Source organism: Dreissena polymorpha, chromosome 15, assembly GCF_020536995.1.
Source record: "Dreissena polymorpha isolate Duluth1 chromosome 15, UMN_Dpol_1.0, whole genome shotgun sequence".
In the NCBI taxonomy this organism is placed as follows: Eukaryota; Metazoa; Mollusca; class Bivalvia; order Myida; family Dreissenidae; genus Dreissena; species Dreissena polymorpha.
The window spans coordinates 21517793-21537172 of NC_068369.1; the positions used below are offsets into that span (position 1 = coordinate 21517793).

General features: G+C 33.9%; 2 protein-coding genes across 2 annotated transcripts in view; one reads left to right on the forward strand and one right to left on the reverse strand.

Moving 5' to 3' along the window:
- The window catches only part of LOC127859403 (uncharacterized), a 48512-nt gene extending 45097 nt beyond the window's left edge, over nucleotides 1-3415 (reverse strand). Inside the window, exon 1 of the mRNA XM_052396774.1 lies at nucleotides 2939-3415. Within this exon, the coding sequence (XP_052252734.1) occupies nucleotides 2939-3064 (126 nt within the window). The 5' untranslated portion in view covers nucleotides 3065-3415. The remainder of the gene's footprint in view (nucleotides 1-2938) is intronic.
- LOC127859396 (membrane progestin receptor gamma-like) overlaps nucleotides 1-19380 on the forward strand; it is a 418822-nt gene that overhangs the window by 333717 nt on the left and 65725 nt on the right. The gene's annotated exons all lie outside the window — the stretch shown is intronic.

The following is a 19380-nucleotide window of genomic DNA, read 5'->3' on the forward strand; positions in this document are numbered from 1 at the left end:
CAGCCGAAAGAGTAACATTCAGGGTACAACGTGTAATATAAACGGTATGTGCTTTGTTAGTTGTAATACCTTTGATCTATCCATTTACTATTAAATGATCATATCTAGTTCGCGTTCCATGGAAATCTAATTCAAAACATATGCAATGTCACCGATAAATATTTGTACTGATGTTGTTGATGTTGTATTTGTCCATTACAAACGATTTCTGCACAGCTGTTATGAATCTTTTCCCGAATGCCTCTTTAAAAAGTCATTGATACCCAATTTTACCATTTCATATTATTGCGTTGATCAAACCAAGTGTGTAAATCAGACTGTTCAACAACAGTATCACGCAAACGGTTTCTAATAAAAAAAACAACGTGATAACATATAATAATGTCCAAGGCAATTCCCTTACGGACACTTTATCACACCTTCTAAAATAACACCGTCAAAATTGTAATTGGCATGGTGGCCCTGATATTGGAGTTATCGCATTAAATGTAAAATAAAAAGAAGCAACTAAGTTGCGCCTTGATCAGTTTTGAGTGCAATGCTAAAGCTGTGTTTATCTTTTCTAAAAGAACTTGAGTGTTAATAGCATATGTACTTTGATACAATGTTTGTATAGTCATAATATATTGTTTAATAATGTATAATATATTTGCAGTCATAGTGACATTTTATAAATCTCACAATAACCGAACCACATGCTGTTTTCGACACCACGTCATTTGTCTAAATAGCTTATATATTCTCTGAATAATTATAAAAGACAATAAAGCGGTGTTTTGCTCTACTTGTATATACACTGGATAATACATTATTGATGCTGTCTTCGCATTCATACATCTTTGGGATAAACAACGTCCCCATGAATCGATATTGTCCTCCTTTCTGAAATTGCCCGTTTATTTGTAACAACGTCCTTCAGACTCATTTCATTAAGAATCGTTCCCCGACATTTTACTGGATTTTTGAACACAATTGTGTTGTCCAGTAGTATCAATAGAATAATCAGTAATCAGGACTGAATTGCTAAAGATTGCGATCATTATATCGCCGAAGCTGAAATTAACAGGCCAGTCGAGTATTAATGAAACCAGGCTCCAACAATAGTATTCTGTATTAAGAGATAAACGGAACTGGGCATAAACAACACATAGAAATGGGCACGAATTGATATTTTGTATCGAATGGAACAAATTCAGGAATTGGTATTTCGTGTCTTTCCGAGCTTACGTATGAGATTTATGTGCAAGATTAAAAAAATTTCAAATGAAATAAAAACGAAGTTCAGATCTTTTTATCCGATTCGCTTAAAGGGAATAAGTTTACCAAATCGTATAAATCAAATTTGCTGTTTATTGATCTCACGTATTTTTACAACATTTACCCATCATGATTGGACATTAAACTCATATGTAAGCAATGAACATTTTCAATATTGTATATTACGCTTACAAAATAAATCCGTTGCAGTTGTTTTGCTTAGCTTTACGATACAACATTGTTGTTTGAATCGACTAATCCAATTGAACGTAAAATATTTTAAACGTGTTTACGGTATTTTAGACTTTATATATTCTGGAGAAATGATCGCACCTATAAAGTCAATATATGGTTATAATATTATTTTAGGTTGCATGAAGTTGTATGCGGTAAAAAAGAAATGGGCGATGTCCTTACGAACTAGTGCGTTATGACTCAAGCGTTCATTTAAATACTTAATAAAATATACACAATCGCATGGAGTATATAAGAATGTTTTGTTATTTTAATTTTAAAGACGGACTTACATAATTCTTTTTTCATAAGTCACCCGTATATAGACGGCATAAAATATCTATCTGTATAATAAGTCCGACGACACATCTATAAATTGTACATAGCCTATGGTAAAAAGATTTTTCACACACAGACTTGTTTCGCAAATTTTCAAGTGAAAGATACATTTTTTGTGGCAAATTGTATCGCCAATTATGCTCTTAATTACTTTAATATATATTTTTCGGCGTAGCTATCTAACCTTAGTCTTTACTTTTATTGACCTTAACCATAAACCAGTAAAATGTTTAGGAAATTTCCCGCGAGTAGGCCAGAATGAGTAACTGGTACTTTCGCATAATGAGAAATTTACCGCGAGTAGGCCAGAATGGGTAACCGGAATTTTCGCATATCCAAAAAATACCTAAACCTAAGCAAAATAGAAAGCGTTTTTTCTTGTCTTCACAAACTGTTCAAATATTATCTTAATAACTGGTTAGCAATTTTTGTTGTGAAGCTTAGAATAACTTTACTTACCCTATCTATTTCTTAAGATTCATGCGACACATAGACACCGGAGCGCTTAAACATTTTAACTGCTAGTTCTTAAACAAATATACCTAGGTATTCAAAAAAAGTATTGCATTTGAAATATTTATTTGTAAAATAAAAAAATTTTATATACAGATCTATAACAAGTCAACCTGCGACATAAAGATCACATACATACGTATTATGTTAATCGGCCAACACTGACATACTTGTTCACTTGTCGAGGAGCTGAGCCAATTTTTAGTTACTATCTGTAGTGAGCAACAGTGTGAGTGACACAACATTTTTATCCCTTAACTACTTTCCGCAAAGACAAGTCTTCATTGGGCTTTTACATTTCCGGAATAGGGACTCAGCTTATATTGTAAACTACGGTCATACTCATTTAAATATACTTGAATGTAATGCGGCTAAGAATTGTTCAGAAAAACCTAACGTCGTTAGTCTCAACTCTTTTATTTTAAAGAAGATTGTTTATAACAACAAAACAAACATCAACACCATATATATATATATATTTAAATAGATATTTCTCGTGAGGTTCTAAACATATTATTAATTATGACAACACAGTAAAAAAAAAACATAACGTGCATATTCAAATAATTTTGGAATTCATTAATCTTTAACTTACATTAGAATGGCTGCGGCGGTTTGGGGCCCAACCTCCCCCGTACACGGCGTTGTCAAAGCGGTTGTACCACGCACGTACGTACGTGCTCGATACCAAAACGAGGAGGACACTTAGAAGGTACTGCATAGCTAGTCACGTCACTACCACAGCCACAAGTCCGATACAAATTTATAAAAAATATTTTGTTAAAAAATTGTATACTTATGAGCAACCGATTTGTTTACTTGAGTTTAACTGTTTATCTTATTGTTTTATGGTATTATAATTAATATAATTTTTATAATATTCCAAATTAATCTTTCAAACGTACAGTTGTTTAACAAAATAATTTAAGTTTATCAAAGCGAATACAGCGCAATCATTTCTCTCCTCAGAACCAATATCACTCCGCGTGTTGTCCGACCCAACGTTTCCTAGTCCTCGATTGCGTTTGTCTTTGGGCGCCAATATCTCGTCTCCTCAATGATCCAAGCGAGTTAACTAAACAGCTATATGATCTTGTACTTCCAAATGACGCTACTTATTTCCAATACAATCACGGACGCCAGACTTCGCTTCTAGAAAGATCCGTTTTCGGATTGTATTATCCGGACAATCAAGGCAATGTTTAACGATTTGGCACTTGCTGAAAATTACTCTGATCATAGTTTGTCTGGCGGATTCCTCTATTAATCCGACGGCTATGGTTGTTATATCAGGCGCATATATGAACGATTTCGCCGTAAGGAAATTATTAAGCGATGAAATAAATGCAAACTTCCAAAGGAAAATAATAGATATGATGTGTCAATTTCCGTTGGCGACGTGGTGAATAGACGTTGGTGAATATCTTCCAAATATGACAAGGTCGTGATAAAACGAATTCGACTGTTTTCGAATGGTCTGAATTGACCTAACACCTTGAACAGTCTGATGAATGGTTTAATGAATTAAAGTACTAGTATTAGATAATTGCATATTATTTCTCTAAAGGTTTGTAATTTTGCAACACCATGGTGATTGAATTTTATCTTACATTAAACGTCGAAGAATTGAAAACATAATAACATAACTTTAGCTCTGATGTGAATGTCAGTAGAAATAACCACATTACAATTTTTCTAATTAACGGTGGTATGTATATTAGGATTTCTTACGATGATAGATTCCTTAAGATATTAAGATACATAAAAAACAACGAAGATTTAATCGTTGATGTCAATAAACTATGGAACTTTACAACAGATGGGCTGATATAGTAAACACACTATAATATTTTTTCTCGGGAGGTAGAATATCATGGGCATAAACAAATAAGGTTATTCATCATCTATATCGTGTTGATTACAGCATGGACAATAGCATTCCTTACGAGGGATTTTGTTAATGTTGAGTAGCCGACGGTCTAAATTATAAAACATGGACACGTACTTAGTCTTCAGAAGTGAAAATGAAGGCCTTTGTAATGCAATTTAGTAGCTTTCATACTCAATACATGTTTTTAATATGCTTTGCATGTCTAAAGCAGAACTATTATTAAAATCACAAAACCATTCTAATGTAAATGTGACAATAGTTGTACATTTTAATTCGCATACAAAATAACGAGTGTTCAGGTTGCTTGTTCTGTTTGCAATTACCTGATCTTGCCCTTAGCTGATCTTGCCCTTAATCACAGCATGAACTATTGAACGACATATCTGAAAAGATAATGAATATAATAACGACGTAAATGATACCTAGCCGTGCGAACATAAGTGTCTGGTATGAAAAAAATGGGAACCATGAAGTCAAGAGATTCGTTCACAATGTAGCAATTACTTGACGTCCGACGCCCTAAGAAAATTGGAGATTGTCAGTAATTTTGCGGATATAAAATGCCATTGTGAATAGAAACACTTATGTTCAACTAAAAATGCATCGGCCGATAATTGTTCACCATACACTATTTCGTTTTAACTTGCGTGCAAAATTGGACTTACTAACAGCCCTGTCGAAAATACATTGGGCAATGATTGGCTATACCATATTGTTAACAATAGCGTGCAATGTGAAAGTATTCATAAAAGCTCAGAAGTTGAAAATGATTCGTTGAAAAACTATGCTAGATACTTTCGGTACTTGTGTTGCCATATTTGTGCGATTTAAAATCATGTTTAGAGGGAGAAATGTCTTCTTAGTAGTAGTAGTAGTAGTAGTAGAAGTAGTAGTAGTTGTAGTAGTAGTAGTAGTAGTAGTAGTGGTAGTAGTAGAAGTAGTAGTAGTAGTAATAGTAGTAGTAGTAGTTGTTGTAGTAGTAGTAGCAGTAGTAGTTGTAGTAGTAGCAGTAGTAGTAGTAGTAGTAGTAGTAGTAGTAGTAGTAGTAGTAGTAGTAGTAGTAGTAGTAGTAGTAGTAGTAGTAGTAGTAGTAGTAGTAGTAGTAGTAGAAGAAGTAGTAGTAGCTGAAGTAGTAGAAATAGTAGTAGTAGTAGTAGTAGACGTAGTAGAAGTAGAAATAGTAGTAGCAGTAGAAGCAGTAGTAGAAGTAGTAGAAGTTGTAGTAGTAGTAGTTGTTGTAGTAGTAGTAGTAGTAGTAGCAGTAGTAGTAGTAGTAGTAGTAGTAGTAGTAGTAGTAGTAGTAGTAGTAGTAGTACTAGTAGTAGTAGTAGTAGAAGTAGTAATAATGATAATAGTAGTAGTAGTAGTAGTAGTAGTAGTAGTAGTAGTAGTAGTAGTAGTAGTAGTAGTAGTAGTAGTAGTAGTAGTAGTAGAAGAAGAAGAAGAAGAAGAAGTAGTAGTAGTAGTAGTAGCAGTAGTAGTAGTAGTAGTAGTAGTAGTAGTAGTAGTAGTAGTAGTAGTAGTAGTAGTAGTAGTAGTAGTAGTAGTAGTTGTAGTAGTAGTATGATAGTAGCAGTAGTAGTAATAGTAGTAGTAGTAGTAGTAGTAGTAGTAGTAGTAGTAGTAGTAGTAGTAGTAGTAGTAGTAGTAGTAGTAGTAGTAGTAGTAGTAGTAGAAGTAGTAGACGTAGTTGTTGTTGTTGTCGTCGTATGAGTTGTAGGAGTGGCAGTAGAAGAAGCAGAAGCAGTAACAGTAGCAGAGCAGCAGCAGCACCAGTCACATAAACAACGATTGTAGTAAAATCACTGACAAAATACAACCAAATTATAAACATTACGAAAACGGATGAAATGTGTAAGGATCGGTCCGTGAAACGCACTGCGCTTTAAAATTATACATGTCAGTAATTGATATTGATCATCAAACGGGTATATGATCAGATTAGGTAGACATACTGTATGTGGCTTTTAATATGTGTGTATTTATTTACCAAACATTTTCATGCACCCAACGGACAGAAACACATTTTCATAAATCCTACAGTTACTAATTTGGCTAATTTTCAAGTTATCATAATGCATTTAAAATAATATAACACATACAACAGAACTTAACAATAATACTTGGTAAACACACTTAATTGTATATATTCATTCTACCCCGACCTGGAAGCAATATAAACATTACACGCATTCGAAACATATTGGATTGCAAACTTTCAAGTCAGACTTCCCACCAGTATCTTTCGTCAATGCAAGCACGACATCGGTAAATATAATCTGAACAAATTCATATGAACAATGACACTTCTCCGTAAATGTTTGCTCTTCTGACCTCCTTATTGTGAGCATCCATCAAATATTGAATGAACATCACTTCATTTCCTGAATACCTCAATCATTGGCGTCGCACTGGAGTGCGTTTTTTTTTTCGCTTATGGGAGGAGAAGTTATTTTACGGATCAATGTATATATTTTTGTTTTAACAATATCTTGCATAGTGGTGATTTTTTGTGTAAATTAGTGTAAATAAGTAATGCATTTGTGCCTATTACAACATTTATTTCCAATAATGCAAAGCTAATTGTTTTAATTAATAACTGATCACAGGGGAAAGATCACAGGGACTGGGCAAATACGCGAAACTTTCTGGGTTTGTATAAAAACAAAACATAATCAAAATATATTTATTTTGTGGTTTTTCTAACAATAGCGCAGACTTTTGCTGTTTGAGTTTTGGTTAATGCGTATTTTCTTCAATTTTACAAGACGACAGCGATTACACGGTTTATTGCTTTATTGATAACCGTTACACTACAGTCACTTATTAAGGCAGTAGGTGCCTAGTGAGATCGGGAATAGTCGGTCGATATCGCCGTATTCGAAAAGCGTTTCGGCTATAAGCGATATCTACGGTAAAGTCCGGAAATTATACTAAATACACGAAATAAATGTTTATATTTTTTATTTAAGAGTTAAATTTGCTTATATCTTTAAGATTTAATAACTATACAATACAAATATAAGTTAAATTAATTCGTTTCATAAAATATTTGTGTTCATGACATCACGGTTGTTGACATTTTCTTAGCAAAATGAAAGTGCGAAATAAAAGCGAGCGATTTGCAAAATCGAAAAAGAAGCAAACACCGATCGACAACGTTATGTTCGATAACAATTATTCATTTACCGAGCTCTGCGATGGCGATTTGTGTGAAAATGACTCACGTAAAAGCTATTCGCATTTGCTAAAGCGCGTGAAAAGAGTAAGCAGAAGTGGGTATGGGATGCAAGAAGATTGATTGACTCGTTGAGCTGGAGGTTTTGCTATACAAATTACAGTATGGTCAGTTTTGTAATCTGTGTCCCATTCCTTTGACACTATATAACATTGTTGGCGAACTACAAAATGGCTTCAGTGGTTATTTGTACGTTGTTTGTGAAAACCCTGACTGTAGAAAAGTAAACCATGTTGCTTATGGAAAGCAGCACCATCTCAAGATCAGGGGAATGCCATGCTTTGCGTTAATACCAAGCTTGGAATAGGTATGCATGTCTTCATTTTTCAACCTGCCATTTCTATCAATGTTTAATCATTGTACAATTGCCATTGTATGGGACCCATTTGGACTTCTTACACATTTTCAGACACCTTAAAATTCCAAGTGTCATTCCCAGTGGATATTTGTTTATCGTGTAATATATAAGGAAACATTCCGGTGACCATCATATCCAGTTTTCAAATTTAGTTTTGCATTTGTGTTGTTAAATCCAATTGATTGCTCATTCGTGTTATTTAATGATGTAATGATGATACGAATGGATTCTATGAAATACATTGTGACGTCATTATTTAGTAACTACGGCCTTATTTCATGTTCATGTTCTTATCATTTTCAATTCTCTTTTCAGCAATGAAAGTCAGTTTGGGCAGGCCGGTGAAGGTAAATAACTTCCTTACCACTCTAAACATAACGCTTATAGCAAATAGAAATGTTAAGAAGATGGAGGCTCGTGCTGGGGAGGCCATCAAGAAAATCTCAACTGCGTCGTCTAACAAGGCTGCCATTGATGCTTATGAGAAAGAAATCTAGTAAGTGTAAAAACTAGCTTTTAATACAATGTTATTGACTATTCTGGTGCCAAATTTTAGTATTTTTTTCTCATCAACTGTCTTCTTATTTCCTATTCCAGATGAACATGAAACATATTAATAATAATTGTATTATTAAAGGCACTGTGTTCATAGTTTGTTTAAAAGATTTTTGGTTAGAACCCCAGGGCAGTAAACATAATTAAAAATATTTGTGATTGTTATTATAAATATTAAAAGCTATTCCAAATATTACAATTTTTTCAAATCAATTCATTACTTTTAGTAATAAATCTTATGAAGGAGCATAGGTATATTAAAATTCTGAGCTATTCATATAAATGGTGACTTCTTTTCACAAGCGATAATTTGAGTTCAACGACTTGTCAATATGTAATGTGCTTGTTGTCCTGAAAATTGATTTTTCTCTAAACCAACGATCATATAAGGCGTCAGAATGAAACTTAAAGGGGTATTATAAAATTCATGAAATAAGCATTGTGTGAATTTAATTTTGTATTTCAGTTCGAGGTACAGTAATGCCTGATATTACTAAGATTGCTGCTGTGCATTTGAAGACGGGTTTTAAGTTCTCGACATATGTGAAGACAACAGTGCCAATTTCTTCCGAAGCTCAGAAAGTGATTGGCATCTCTGTTGATGATCATGGCATGATGCGTGTAAATGGTGGAAGTGTTGAAAGTGTATCAATTAAAACTTCTCTACATGATTGTATGATGTGGCTTGCAAAGTTTTCCAGAGCCATTTGTGTTGCTCATAATGGGCGCAGGTTTGATTTTCCGGTTTTGGTTAGTGCATTGATGAACACACATTGTTTTGAAACGTTTTGTAATTGTGTAAGCAGTTTTGATGACTCTTTGCCGGTTTTCAAAACTCGTATCCTGGACAGTCACACAAACAGGAAGATCTAGTGAACGTGTTCTCTAGGCAACCTGCAACGCCCACAGTGCTCCTGATGATGTTGAAGCACTGGGATCTTGGCTAAAAACATGTAAAATTAATGACAATATGGCCCACATCTTTACTGTTACTGCAATTCATAATTAAGTTTTTTTAAGTCATGAAAAGCCTTAAAGGCAAAGAACATTAGATTATTAGACGTGCTGTTGCATAGAGGAACTCTAAAGCGACCAACAGCTGAAAACATTGCGGGATATGGACAGGCCTTGTGTCGTTTGAAAGCCATATTTTCTAGTTCCGGAGAGGATGACTTTAGGGATACTTTCATTGCTAAAAACAATGAGGGACTACCAAAAGTCACAAACGCAAAAAAAATATTTTATCTGAAGTGGTCCCTAAAATCGGTCACTTTTTCAGTGACGAAAAGTGGCGGAACGAGATAAGTTGGCTTTTAAATGACACGCGGCCAGTCTAAATCACGCAATGGTTTTATACTGATACTAAATTATGTACATCTAGTTGTCATTTATCTGGCTGTTTTTATTAAAATATAAGTTGTATATTATTGTGCTACATGTTTCAAGAAACATGATAACTTATACATCTTTATGCTACGTAATATTGGGACAACTTTGACATATTGTGGTGAACTGCGCCTGTATTCGTATGTTGCCTTTTGACTTTAGGTGACCTTAAGATTGTATTATTAGCTCGGCTGTTTTTGGAGAAAACTCCGAGGTATTGCCATAGCCTCTTCGTCGTCCGCCGTCCGACGTCCGCCGTCGTGCTAAAACCTTTACATTGGCTCTTTAATTAAAGTGCTTCCACCTACAACTTTGTAACTTCATATGTACATGCACCTTGATATGTTCTACACGCTACACCCATTTTTGGGTCACTAGGTCAAAGGTCAATTTCACTGTGACCTCTAATATAAAACTTTAACTTTGCCTTTAACATCATAGTGCTTCCACCTACAACTTTGAAACTTCATATGTACATGCACCTTGATGAGTTATATATGCCACACCCATTTTTGGGTCACTAGTTCAAAAGTCAAGGTCACTGTGACCTCTAACATAAAACTTTAACTTTGCCTCTAACATCACAGTGATTTCACCTTCAACTTTGAAACTTCATATGTACATGCACCTTGATGAGTTTTATACGCCACTCCCATTTTTGGGTCACTAGGTCAAAGGTCAAGGTAACTGTGACCTCTAATATAAAACTTTAACTTTGCCTCTAACATCATAGTGTTCCACCTACAACTTTGAAACTTCATATGTACATGCACCTTGATGAGTTCTACACATCACACCCATTTTTTGGTAACTAGGTCAAAGGTCAAGGTCACTGTGACCTCTAATATAAAATTTTAACTTTGCCTCTAACATCACAGTACTTCCACCTACAACTTTGAAACTTCATATGTAGATGTACCTTGATGATTTCTACACGCCACACCCATTTTGGGTCAATAGGTCAAAGGTCAAGGTCATTGTGACCTCTAAAAAAAATCTGACAAGCTTTCGCAGCCGAGCGAGGCACCCGTTATGCGGTGCTCTTGTTAATGTATTATTATATCAATATTAATTCAAAGTTAGCCAAATTTCTTTACATGTCATGGTTTATAACTGTAACTTTTAATAAGCAACTAGAAAACCCCCAAAAAGAAATGATAAACAAATTTATACTTAAATTAATTGCGTGAAAATGAATTGGGGTAGGCATACTCAAAGTAACATTTCTTGAGAGGAACTGTAACACTTCCTGAAATTCATTCAGTGTGTAGAAAATATGTTGTGTTAAATAAATATGTACAATATAAGCATTTCATCACACTACAAGTGACATAAAACGTGATTAAAGTTTCTTGTCACTGAACCATGTGTTGTCGTTTTTGCCATTTTATCCAGATAAGTGCATATATTATTGAACATCAAAGGCACAATTCTCTTTCAATGACACTTTTTTAATTCTGTATCTACAAACAAAATCCAGTCGAGTACGTTTATTAAGTTAATTGTCAAAATATATATGTATATCCCATTACAAAAAAACTATATATTTTGGATATAGGGTAAATCCATAGAAAACGCCCAACCGAGTCAAGGGGTAGGTGTATTCAACCAAGTATAAAAAGTTAACCGGCTGGTAAAAAGTTATAAAATTTTGCAATTAGTTGTGATATACAATTTACTATGTGGAAATAATAACAAAGAGTGTTTCTGGAAAAGTACCCATTAGGCTCCCACTACCTTAATATCTTAATATCTTAGTTAGAAGGTGATTTATAAAGCGGTTCTGTAGTGTAGTGGTTACACGCTGGCTTCACATGTGAGAGGTCCAAGGTTCGAGTCCCAGTAGAATCAAATTATTTTATATGTGTTTTATGTTAACTTTTTGTTTTGATGTAGACATTTTAGTTTAAATAAATATGCTGTTTTATTGTAACCATTTTTTGTTTTTATTATGCCCATGAAATATATGTGTGAGAGGGTGTTGGGGGTTTCGTAAACACATTCAAACTTTTACAGTGTTTTCATATCAATGAATACTCAGCCCCTATCGTAAATGAGCAACGTAAGAATAAGTTCAGAATCATCTCCCCTTGAAGTTGAGAAAAATATGAAATTACGCTTACAAGATGAAGCAGATTTTTTACACATACAAAGTTCTGTTCCATTAATGAAAACTGCACACGGATGCCAGTAAAAAAAGGAAACCAATGTAAATAAAATGAGCTTTGAAATATTTGGGGGTTACAACACAAAATCATAGATAATGGTTGTTTGGGGGTTATAACACAACATCATAGATAATGGTTATTTGAGGGTTATAACACACAATCATAGATAATGGTTATACCAGTATCTTTTTCTATTTTGTTTAAAATAATCGGCCAATATATTAATATTTACAGTAGAAAAAATCGTTCCATGTAACTTCATTGAGTGCCTTTTACACTGAAATTCCCGACGCCCTTTGATGCTTTCCATCAATCCTTATCTTGTACCATCTCATATCCGTATCTCGAAACATCAAAAAGACGGTTTAATCAAAATGTTACATTGGTTTTAATCGCTCATTCGTCAACTTATTCTAATCGGCTTGTAAACATCAAATTCAGATTAATCAGATATGTACATGACATAAGTATGATGAATAATTCTAACACGATTACACACTAGTTGGTATCATCTTTGCCCTTTATGGTATTTATGTACACCTTATTCATACAACTATTCGCCAAAATCGTATAGCTTAATTATTTTTTTTAGCGATTGTTTCATTATTTCTTTAAAATTGGGGACGTAGAGGTATGATAAAAAGAAAAACAGGTTAGTGCCTGATCTTTTTGTACTATATCAGGCTCGGCACGAATAAAATAACGGCTCGGCAAGTCTCGCCGAAATATTATTCTAACCCTTGCCTTATATTACAAAAAGATCAGGCAGTAACCTGTTATTCTCTATGAAGCAGGTGCCCGTAATACAAAACCATTTTTTAAATATCAACAATGCATCAGACTTATTCTTTGGCCATAAACGGTCTCATCGTAAAGAATAATATTGTATTTATTTGTTTTATACCAAGATGGTCACGTCTTTGCGAATGTTAATGTATTTTCCCTTACAAACTCAAAACTATTTGCCGTACAAAATTTAATTTTATTTTGCTATACGCCGTACACGTCAGGTTCTATTCGCCGTACACAACGAAGTTTATATTTTAGCCAAAATGGTGCACTATTTGGAATTTTTATCTGACCCTGAGTCAAAAGATATGGGTAAATAAATGGGTAAAATGGGTAAAAAATTCATTTTACTAACAACATGCGACTATTGCACCGCCGCACACATGCTCATAGCTACCATGTGTGAAAGTTTTAAGGTTCTAGTGCTAATAGTATAAGAGGAAATAGTGGAGAACCACGCCCACCCAAACTTTTGTTTTAATATAACTTCTTCATTTATTCACCAATTGACTTCAAATTTATCCTGAACATCTCTTATGACTACACGGTCTATCTCGAACGTCCATGTCCACATTACCCACCCCAGGGGCAATGATAAAGGTAAAGGCAGCTTGGTCCCGTCCTGTTTCAAATTTATCGAGAGGTCCACGGGTACTACTTCCCCGTACCCCCATATATTTTTTCGTACCCAATATTTTTCGTACCCAATTTTTTTTCGTACCCAAATTTTTTTCGTACCCAAATTTGTTCGTACCCAATTTTTTTCGAACCAATTTTTTTTTCGTACCCTTTTTTTTATACCCAAATTATTTTTTGGCATAATTGTTTCGTACCCAAATTTGTTCGTACCCATTTTTTTTCTTTCCCAATTTTTTTCGTTTTAACATAACTTCTTCATTTATTCACCAATTGACTTCAAATTAATACTGGACATCCCTTATGACAACACGGTCTATCTCGACAACCCATGTTCACATTACCCATCCCGGGACCCAAACAACATAGGCCTTGCCCACCCAAAATTGCCTTTTAATATAACATCTATGCGGCGTGAGGATACGCGTCGGCCTCTGCCGCGCCATTTTTCTAGTTACTATTATTATGATGATGATTATTGATGTTATAATAACAATAACCATAATTATAATAATTATTAATATAAGTAGTAGTAGTAGTAGTAGTAGTAGTAGTAGTAGTATTGTATACTTTCAAATCAAAGTGTAACAAACGATTCGCCTTTTTATTCATTTTCATAGTTTGGACACAGGAGTTATATAACTGATCATCAAACACTTTATCAAGCAAATTGTCAATGCCAATACTATCATCATTTGCATCCTCATCCTGATTGGTTTTATCCTCTTGCAATTTTGTACAGAGTAAACTAGCTCACTGGGAATATTGTCACTATCAGTTCACACATATTTGATTCCGTCTGCACCCATCTTCAAGCCACTATTTTGAACATCAGGCGTGCAGGGATATCTTTCATGGGCGTGTTACCAAATACATGTTTGGTAATTAGCACCTCTGGTGTGCATGTTAAGTGTTGCTTTACATTGAGGTAGCAAACTTAAGTCAATAGTGTCGCATGAGTTCAGAGTATTACCTTTGATCTCACGTCTCTTACAGAATGTATCAGACCGGAGCTTATTAAAATATAGTAATTTTGCTTTTCATACCTATTACATACAAAAAATTATATTTCCACTAACAAGTCATCACTACACTCCTGTTTTTCACCAAACTTTTTATAAGTAAGCATAAAGTCTGTATTTTTCTCGAGAGGCTTTACTGGACCTACTTTCCCCTTCTCACAAATCCGCTCACAGTATCGCAACCAGTAGAGCTATTATTGCGTGTAACACTAAACAAAAGTCATTTCCCTTTGCTTTTACAATCTTTTCTATGTCGATGAGTCTTCGTTTGTTTCAAGTTCCCATGTCAAATAAGATTGAACACCTAATTTGTCTCCCATACCTAATGAGAAAATCTGCATCGCGTGATTTCACAATTATGGTTTTGGTTTCAGGTTTAAATTCGTTGATGTGCATGGAGTGCAAAATAAAAATTCTTGTATCTGCTTCCTCATGAGACGAAAACAGAGATTCGTCTCGAACTACCACAGTTATTAGTCCGTCATAGCTTGTAAGCAGACAGGATCGTTCACAAAGAACAAAATAAATTTGACGATCCTAAAGTTGTTCTGCATATTTGTCAGTGATCCATTGATCCAATTGTAATTTTAGGAGCTGTGTTTTGTTAAATCGTGTGAAAAAAAACTTTCCCAATCCCTGTGCGTTTTGGTTTTTGCACCTGACAATAGAAATGATGTTGATGATTTAAATGATAGGTATCTGTGACAAAATCACGACCACACTTTGGAAGGTGACCAAAAGCCATCTTGGCTACTTCTTCAAAGGTATCAGGCACTGAAACCAGTCTGTGTGGTACTGCGTTGCCATTAATGATACTGGTAACATCATCATTTGGTGTTAGTTCAATTAGTCTCCATTTAATGTTAAAGCTATGCTTTATCCGTTCTCACTGGCATTCCATCAGCTGTTTCCAAAGACCAAGGTATTGGAGAGAGTGGATAAGAAAGTGTCCATTCAAGATCGATATCATTCTGAATCGAAAGAAGAATCAATGGTGACAATATGTTGTGTTCAGCTTTAAATTGTACCACTTTGTTACTAGAACTTCTAATTGTCCTACTCACTTGTCTTAAGTTTGTTTTGCTTGATGTGATCATGTAACTATACATTCTTTTTCAATGATACAACCAGTGATAAAGGCTTCCCTAGCAGCACAACCAATATCTTCTGCCGTAAGAATGTTGCCAGATGCTTTAGGTTCAGCAGGAACACCAGATGATAAACAATTCAACTCATCCATTCCATGCTCCACATCAAATGGGTTTGGAAAAAATGTTTTGACGGCTAATCTGTGAGTTTATAGGTTTTATATGTTTCATTGTATCAAGAAGGGTGGTGTTTGAGAATGTTGCTAAAGTATTTTTCATTTATCATTGTGAGCCGTTCCACATTATGTCCTACCTAGTACAATATGCTCTTCAGCATGATAACATATGTACTTGAAAGTTTCAGTGTGCACTGATTGCCTAATGCTTGCTTCTGAGCCTTCGTGACTTGCATAGCGTGTCCAAGATCTTGTATTATTTCTTCTGCAAGCATTATGGTACATTGCTTCAAGGGAAATAACGTTTTGATCTTGAACTTCACAAAGCATCCGTTTAACAAATTTTTTAACCGCTGATAGCTTAATTGATTCTTCTGCACATTTTGTAACACATTTAGTTAAATTTTGCTCGCAGCCCTTAACTTTGCTAATACATGTACTTTTGTCACAAAAAATGTAATCATCGACTGGAAACAGAACAGAGCTACTGGTAGCATCTAAGGATATACGCCTGTTCTTTGATGTAGAGGGCTGATTGTCATCATCATTATGTAATGAATGTACCCGATTTGAAACATGACTTGGATTGGTTAACAACTGGTAACTTCACCTGTGTATTCCATGATTTTCAAAATCCAATTGTGCGGGCAGATTGCTAGTAAAGTGTTCTGGTCTATGTTTTGAGGATTTGTATGTTGACCTTGATTTTGATAGATCTTTAAGTTTTTTGAAACTATAATCTGTTAGTAAACGCACCTCTTCCTTTACTGTACTTTCAAAATGAACAATACATAGTTCTCCCGTATGAATCGTTTGGCTAGATTTCAAGTTCTATGATTGTTTTAGGTTAATGGGCTTTCCCATAATAAGTTTCTGAAAAGAGACAATTTAGATAACTTCTGCCACTTTACAGGCACTAGTACTATTTGAATACTATTACACTTCATTTTTAATACACAATCTACATAGAAACCTAGATTTCTTGTATCATTTTCTTAATTGAAAGCCGTATAAAGAATAAAATAGTACATGTAGCTAGGATTTCACTTGTTTTAGTAGAATTACTCTTCAGATTGTATATAATTTACTTGCAATATTAATTATATATAGAAAACAAGTTTTTAATTATATTATTGTTTATTTTTAAAATAGTATTTTATTTTAATAATTTCTCACAGTATTGTCAAAGTAAATTGGTGTTAACTTTTGCACATAATATTTTGTTCCTCTCTCATTCACAGTCTAAGTTCAAATGAAAACTGCACTGTTGTCTGTATTATTTCAAGGAGAAACAGCAATGACATTTTCTTGGATAAACATAGAGAGAGAGAGCAATATAAATTTAATCATAAAACTATATAATTATACTATATATATATATATATACTATACTATACTATATTAAAAAATATAGGGCCGAATGAGCCTGGTTGATATGGGGCTCAATAAGCTTGGGTCCGAAAGAACCTGAAATTTCGGTCTGGGCCGGAAGAGCTTGGGTTCGAAAGAGCTTGCTACCAATACTAACACTAGAGATCAAATATATAGAGCCAATTGAGCAAATTTATCAACACATCCTGAGGTGTGATAAATTTACTTGCATTCCCAGCAGTGCAAATCCTGCAGTATGAAAACCTTACAGTTGATAAAATATCACATTTCGGCTTAATTATAACTAATTGTTGAAAAATACATTAAGATTGTTTCTGATTTACCAAAAATGATCAAATAGTTAGGAAATAAATTCCACTAACCTTTTCATAACATTTTGAAAGACAAAACTTTGGTTTCGTCTGTAGAAATTCAATAAAATGAACGGATCCAAACAAAGGGACGTAACTTTTTTTAAAAATAGTTGATATTTAAAATTTGTGTGTATCAAAGATACACTATGTAGGTAGATTTGTCAATTTCACAATGTCTAAATTCGATAGAATAGGCTGAAGAACAAGTTATTTCGCAACAATATTGCTTTCAAAAAATAAATAGCAGCAGTATTGCAAATTGAACAGAGTAAAAAGGCAAAATAGGGGGTATGCGTTTCAAAGTACAATAACTCTGTAAAGCCCCAACAGAATTTGGAAACTTTTGCCGTGGAATGCCAACTACCTAGAGGGTTAAGAAAAACATAACCTTGAAAATTCCCCCTGAGGAGGAGCAGGGTCATAATAAAGCTCAATGTCTACAAAAAACACTATTTAAAAAATACGTTTAATTACAAAACTTTTTATGTTCCCCACCACTATAGTGGGGGACATATTGTTTTTGCTCTGTCTTTTGGTTTGTGTGTTTGTTTGTTTGCCCCAACTTTAACATTTGCAATAACTTTTGCAATATTCAAGATAACATTTTGATATTTGGCATGCATGTGTATCACATGGAGCTGCACATTGTGAGTGGTGAAAGGTCAAGGTCATCCTTTAAGGTCAAAGGTCAAATATATAGCTTCAAAGCGGCGCAAAAGGGGACATAGTGTTTCTGACAAACACATATCTTGTTTTACAAGATGTCACACGTTGTTCGTATTATTCTCAAATTCGTAGATATTAATATGAACTATGTTGATTCTGATATGTTATTTTTATGTTAATATGGTTGTTATAAAGTAACATTTGTTTAGGTCATACGACTTTCATTTTCTACTTAAAATACACCGTTCATCTGCGCTTTTTCATACGATACGGTTTATTAATGTGTTATATACCTTATTAAAATCTTAACAATGTTCATGATTATCAATGTGATAATTCCATGTCCACAGAAAAAATATCGCATTTTGCTTCTCGATATTATTCCGATCTCGTATAACCAATACCAGTCGGTCTCCTTTTTAGTATATAATTTTGTCATTAAACAGCATCGGAAAAAAAGAAGAAAATCACATGTTCTATTATAAAAATTATCTTAAGCATCTCAATTAACATAAAAAGATCAAGGATATTTGTTGGATTTGGTGGAATATCTATTTTAATTCACGAGCGATCACAGAAAATGCTGCGCAACTGATGGAAATATATTTTGTCTATGATCACGAGTGAATTAAAATCGATATTCCAACAAATCCATCAAATGTTCTTTTTATTTTATGCTTAAAATTATTATGTTTGTATTTTTGCGATTCCAGACAATATAATTTTCCGTTTTGCGCCCCAAAATGTTATTACATGTATGTTCAAAGGAAACTTATTCGAATGTTATTATAAACAGTTCATGCAGAGAAGTCGCCCTTGGTAAAATTGGGGTCACAATGGGAAAACCAAAGTTATCTAAAAAAGATTCGGTAAAACAATGAAAATTATCGATAATTTTCACTTTTATTTTATCACTGTTTGAAACAGTTTAATATCAGTTTTAATATAATGATATTTCTCATTAAACCACCGGATAGCATAAAATAGATTAAAATATTTGACAATCAGTAAAAACAAAGTTGATGTTACCAAAGGCGTGGCAACAAGGGTGTTACATACTATTGGGACTATCAACAAGCTCAATATCTCTTGTTATGATACATTTTCACCATGTTTTATTTTCTTTTTTTAAATGATGGTCAAATATGTTAACACATTGTTCTTGACCGCAAGTAAACTGTAAAAGATAACGAAACTATATGTTCAATTACAACACAATACATAAAGCAACAGAACGATAAAAAGCGCAAAATGCTTATATATATATGTGTGTGTGTGTGTGTGTTTGTGTGTGTGTGTGTGTGTGTGTGTGTGTGTGT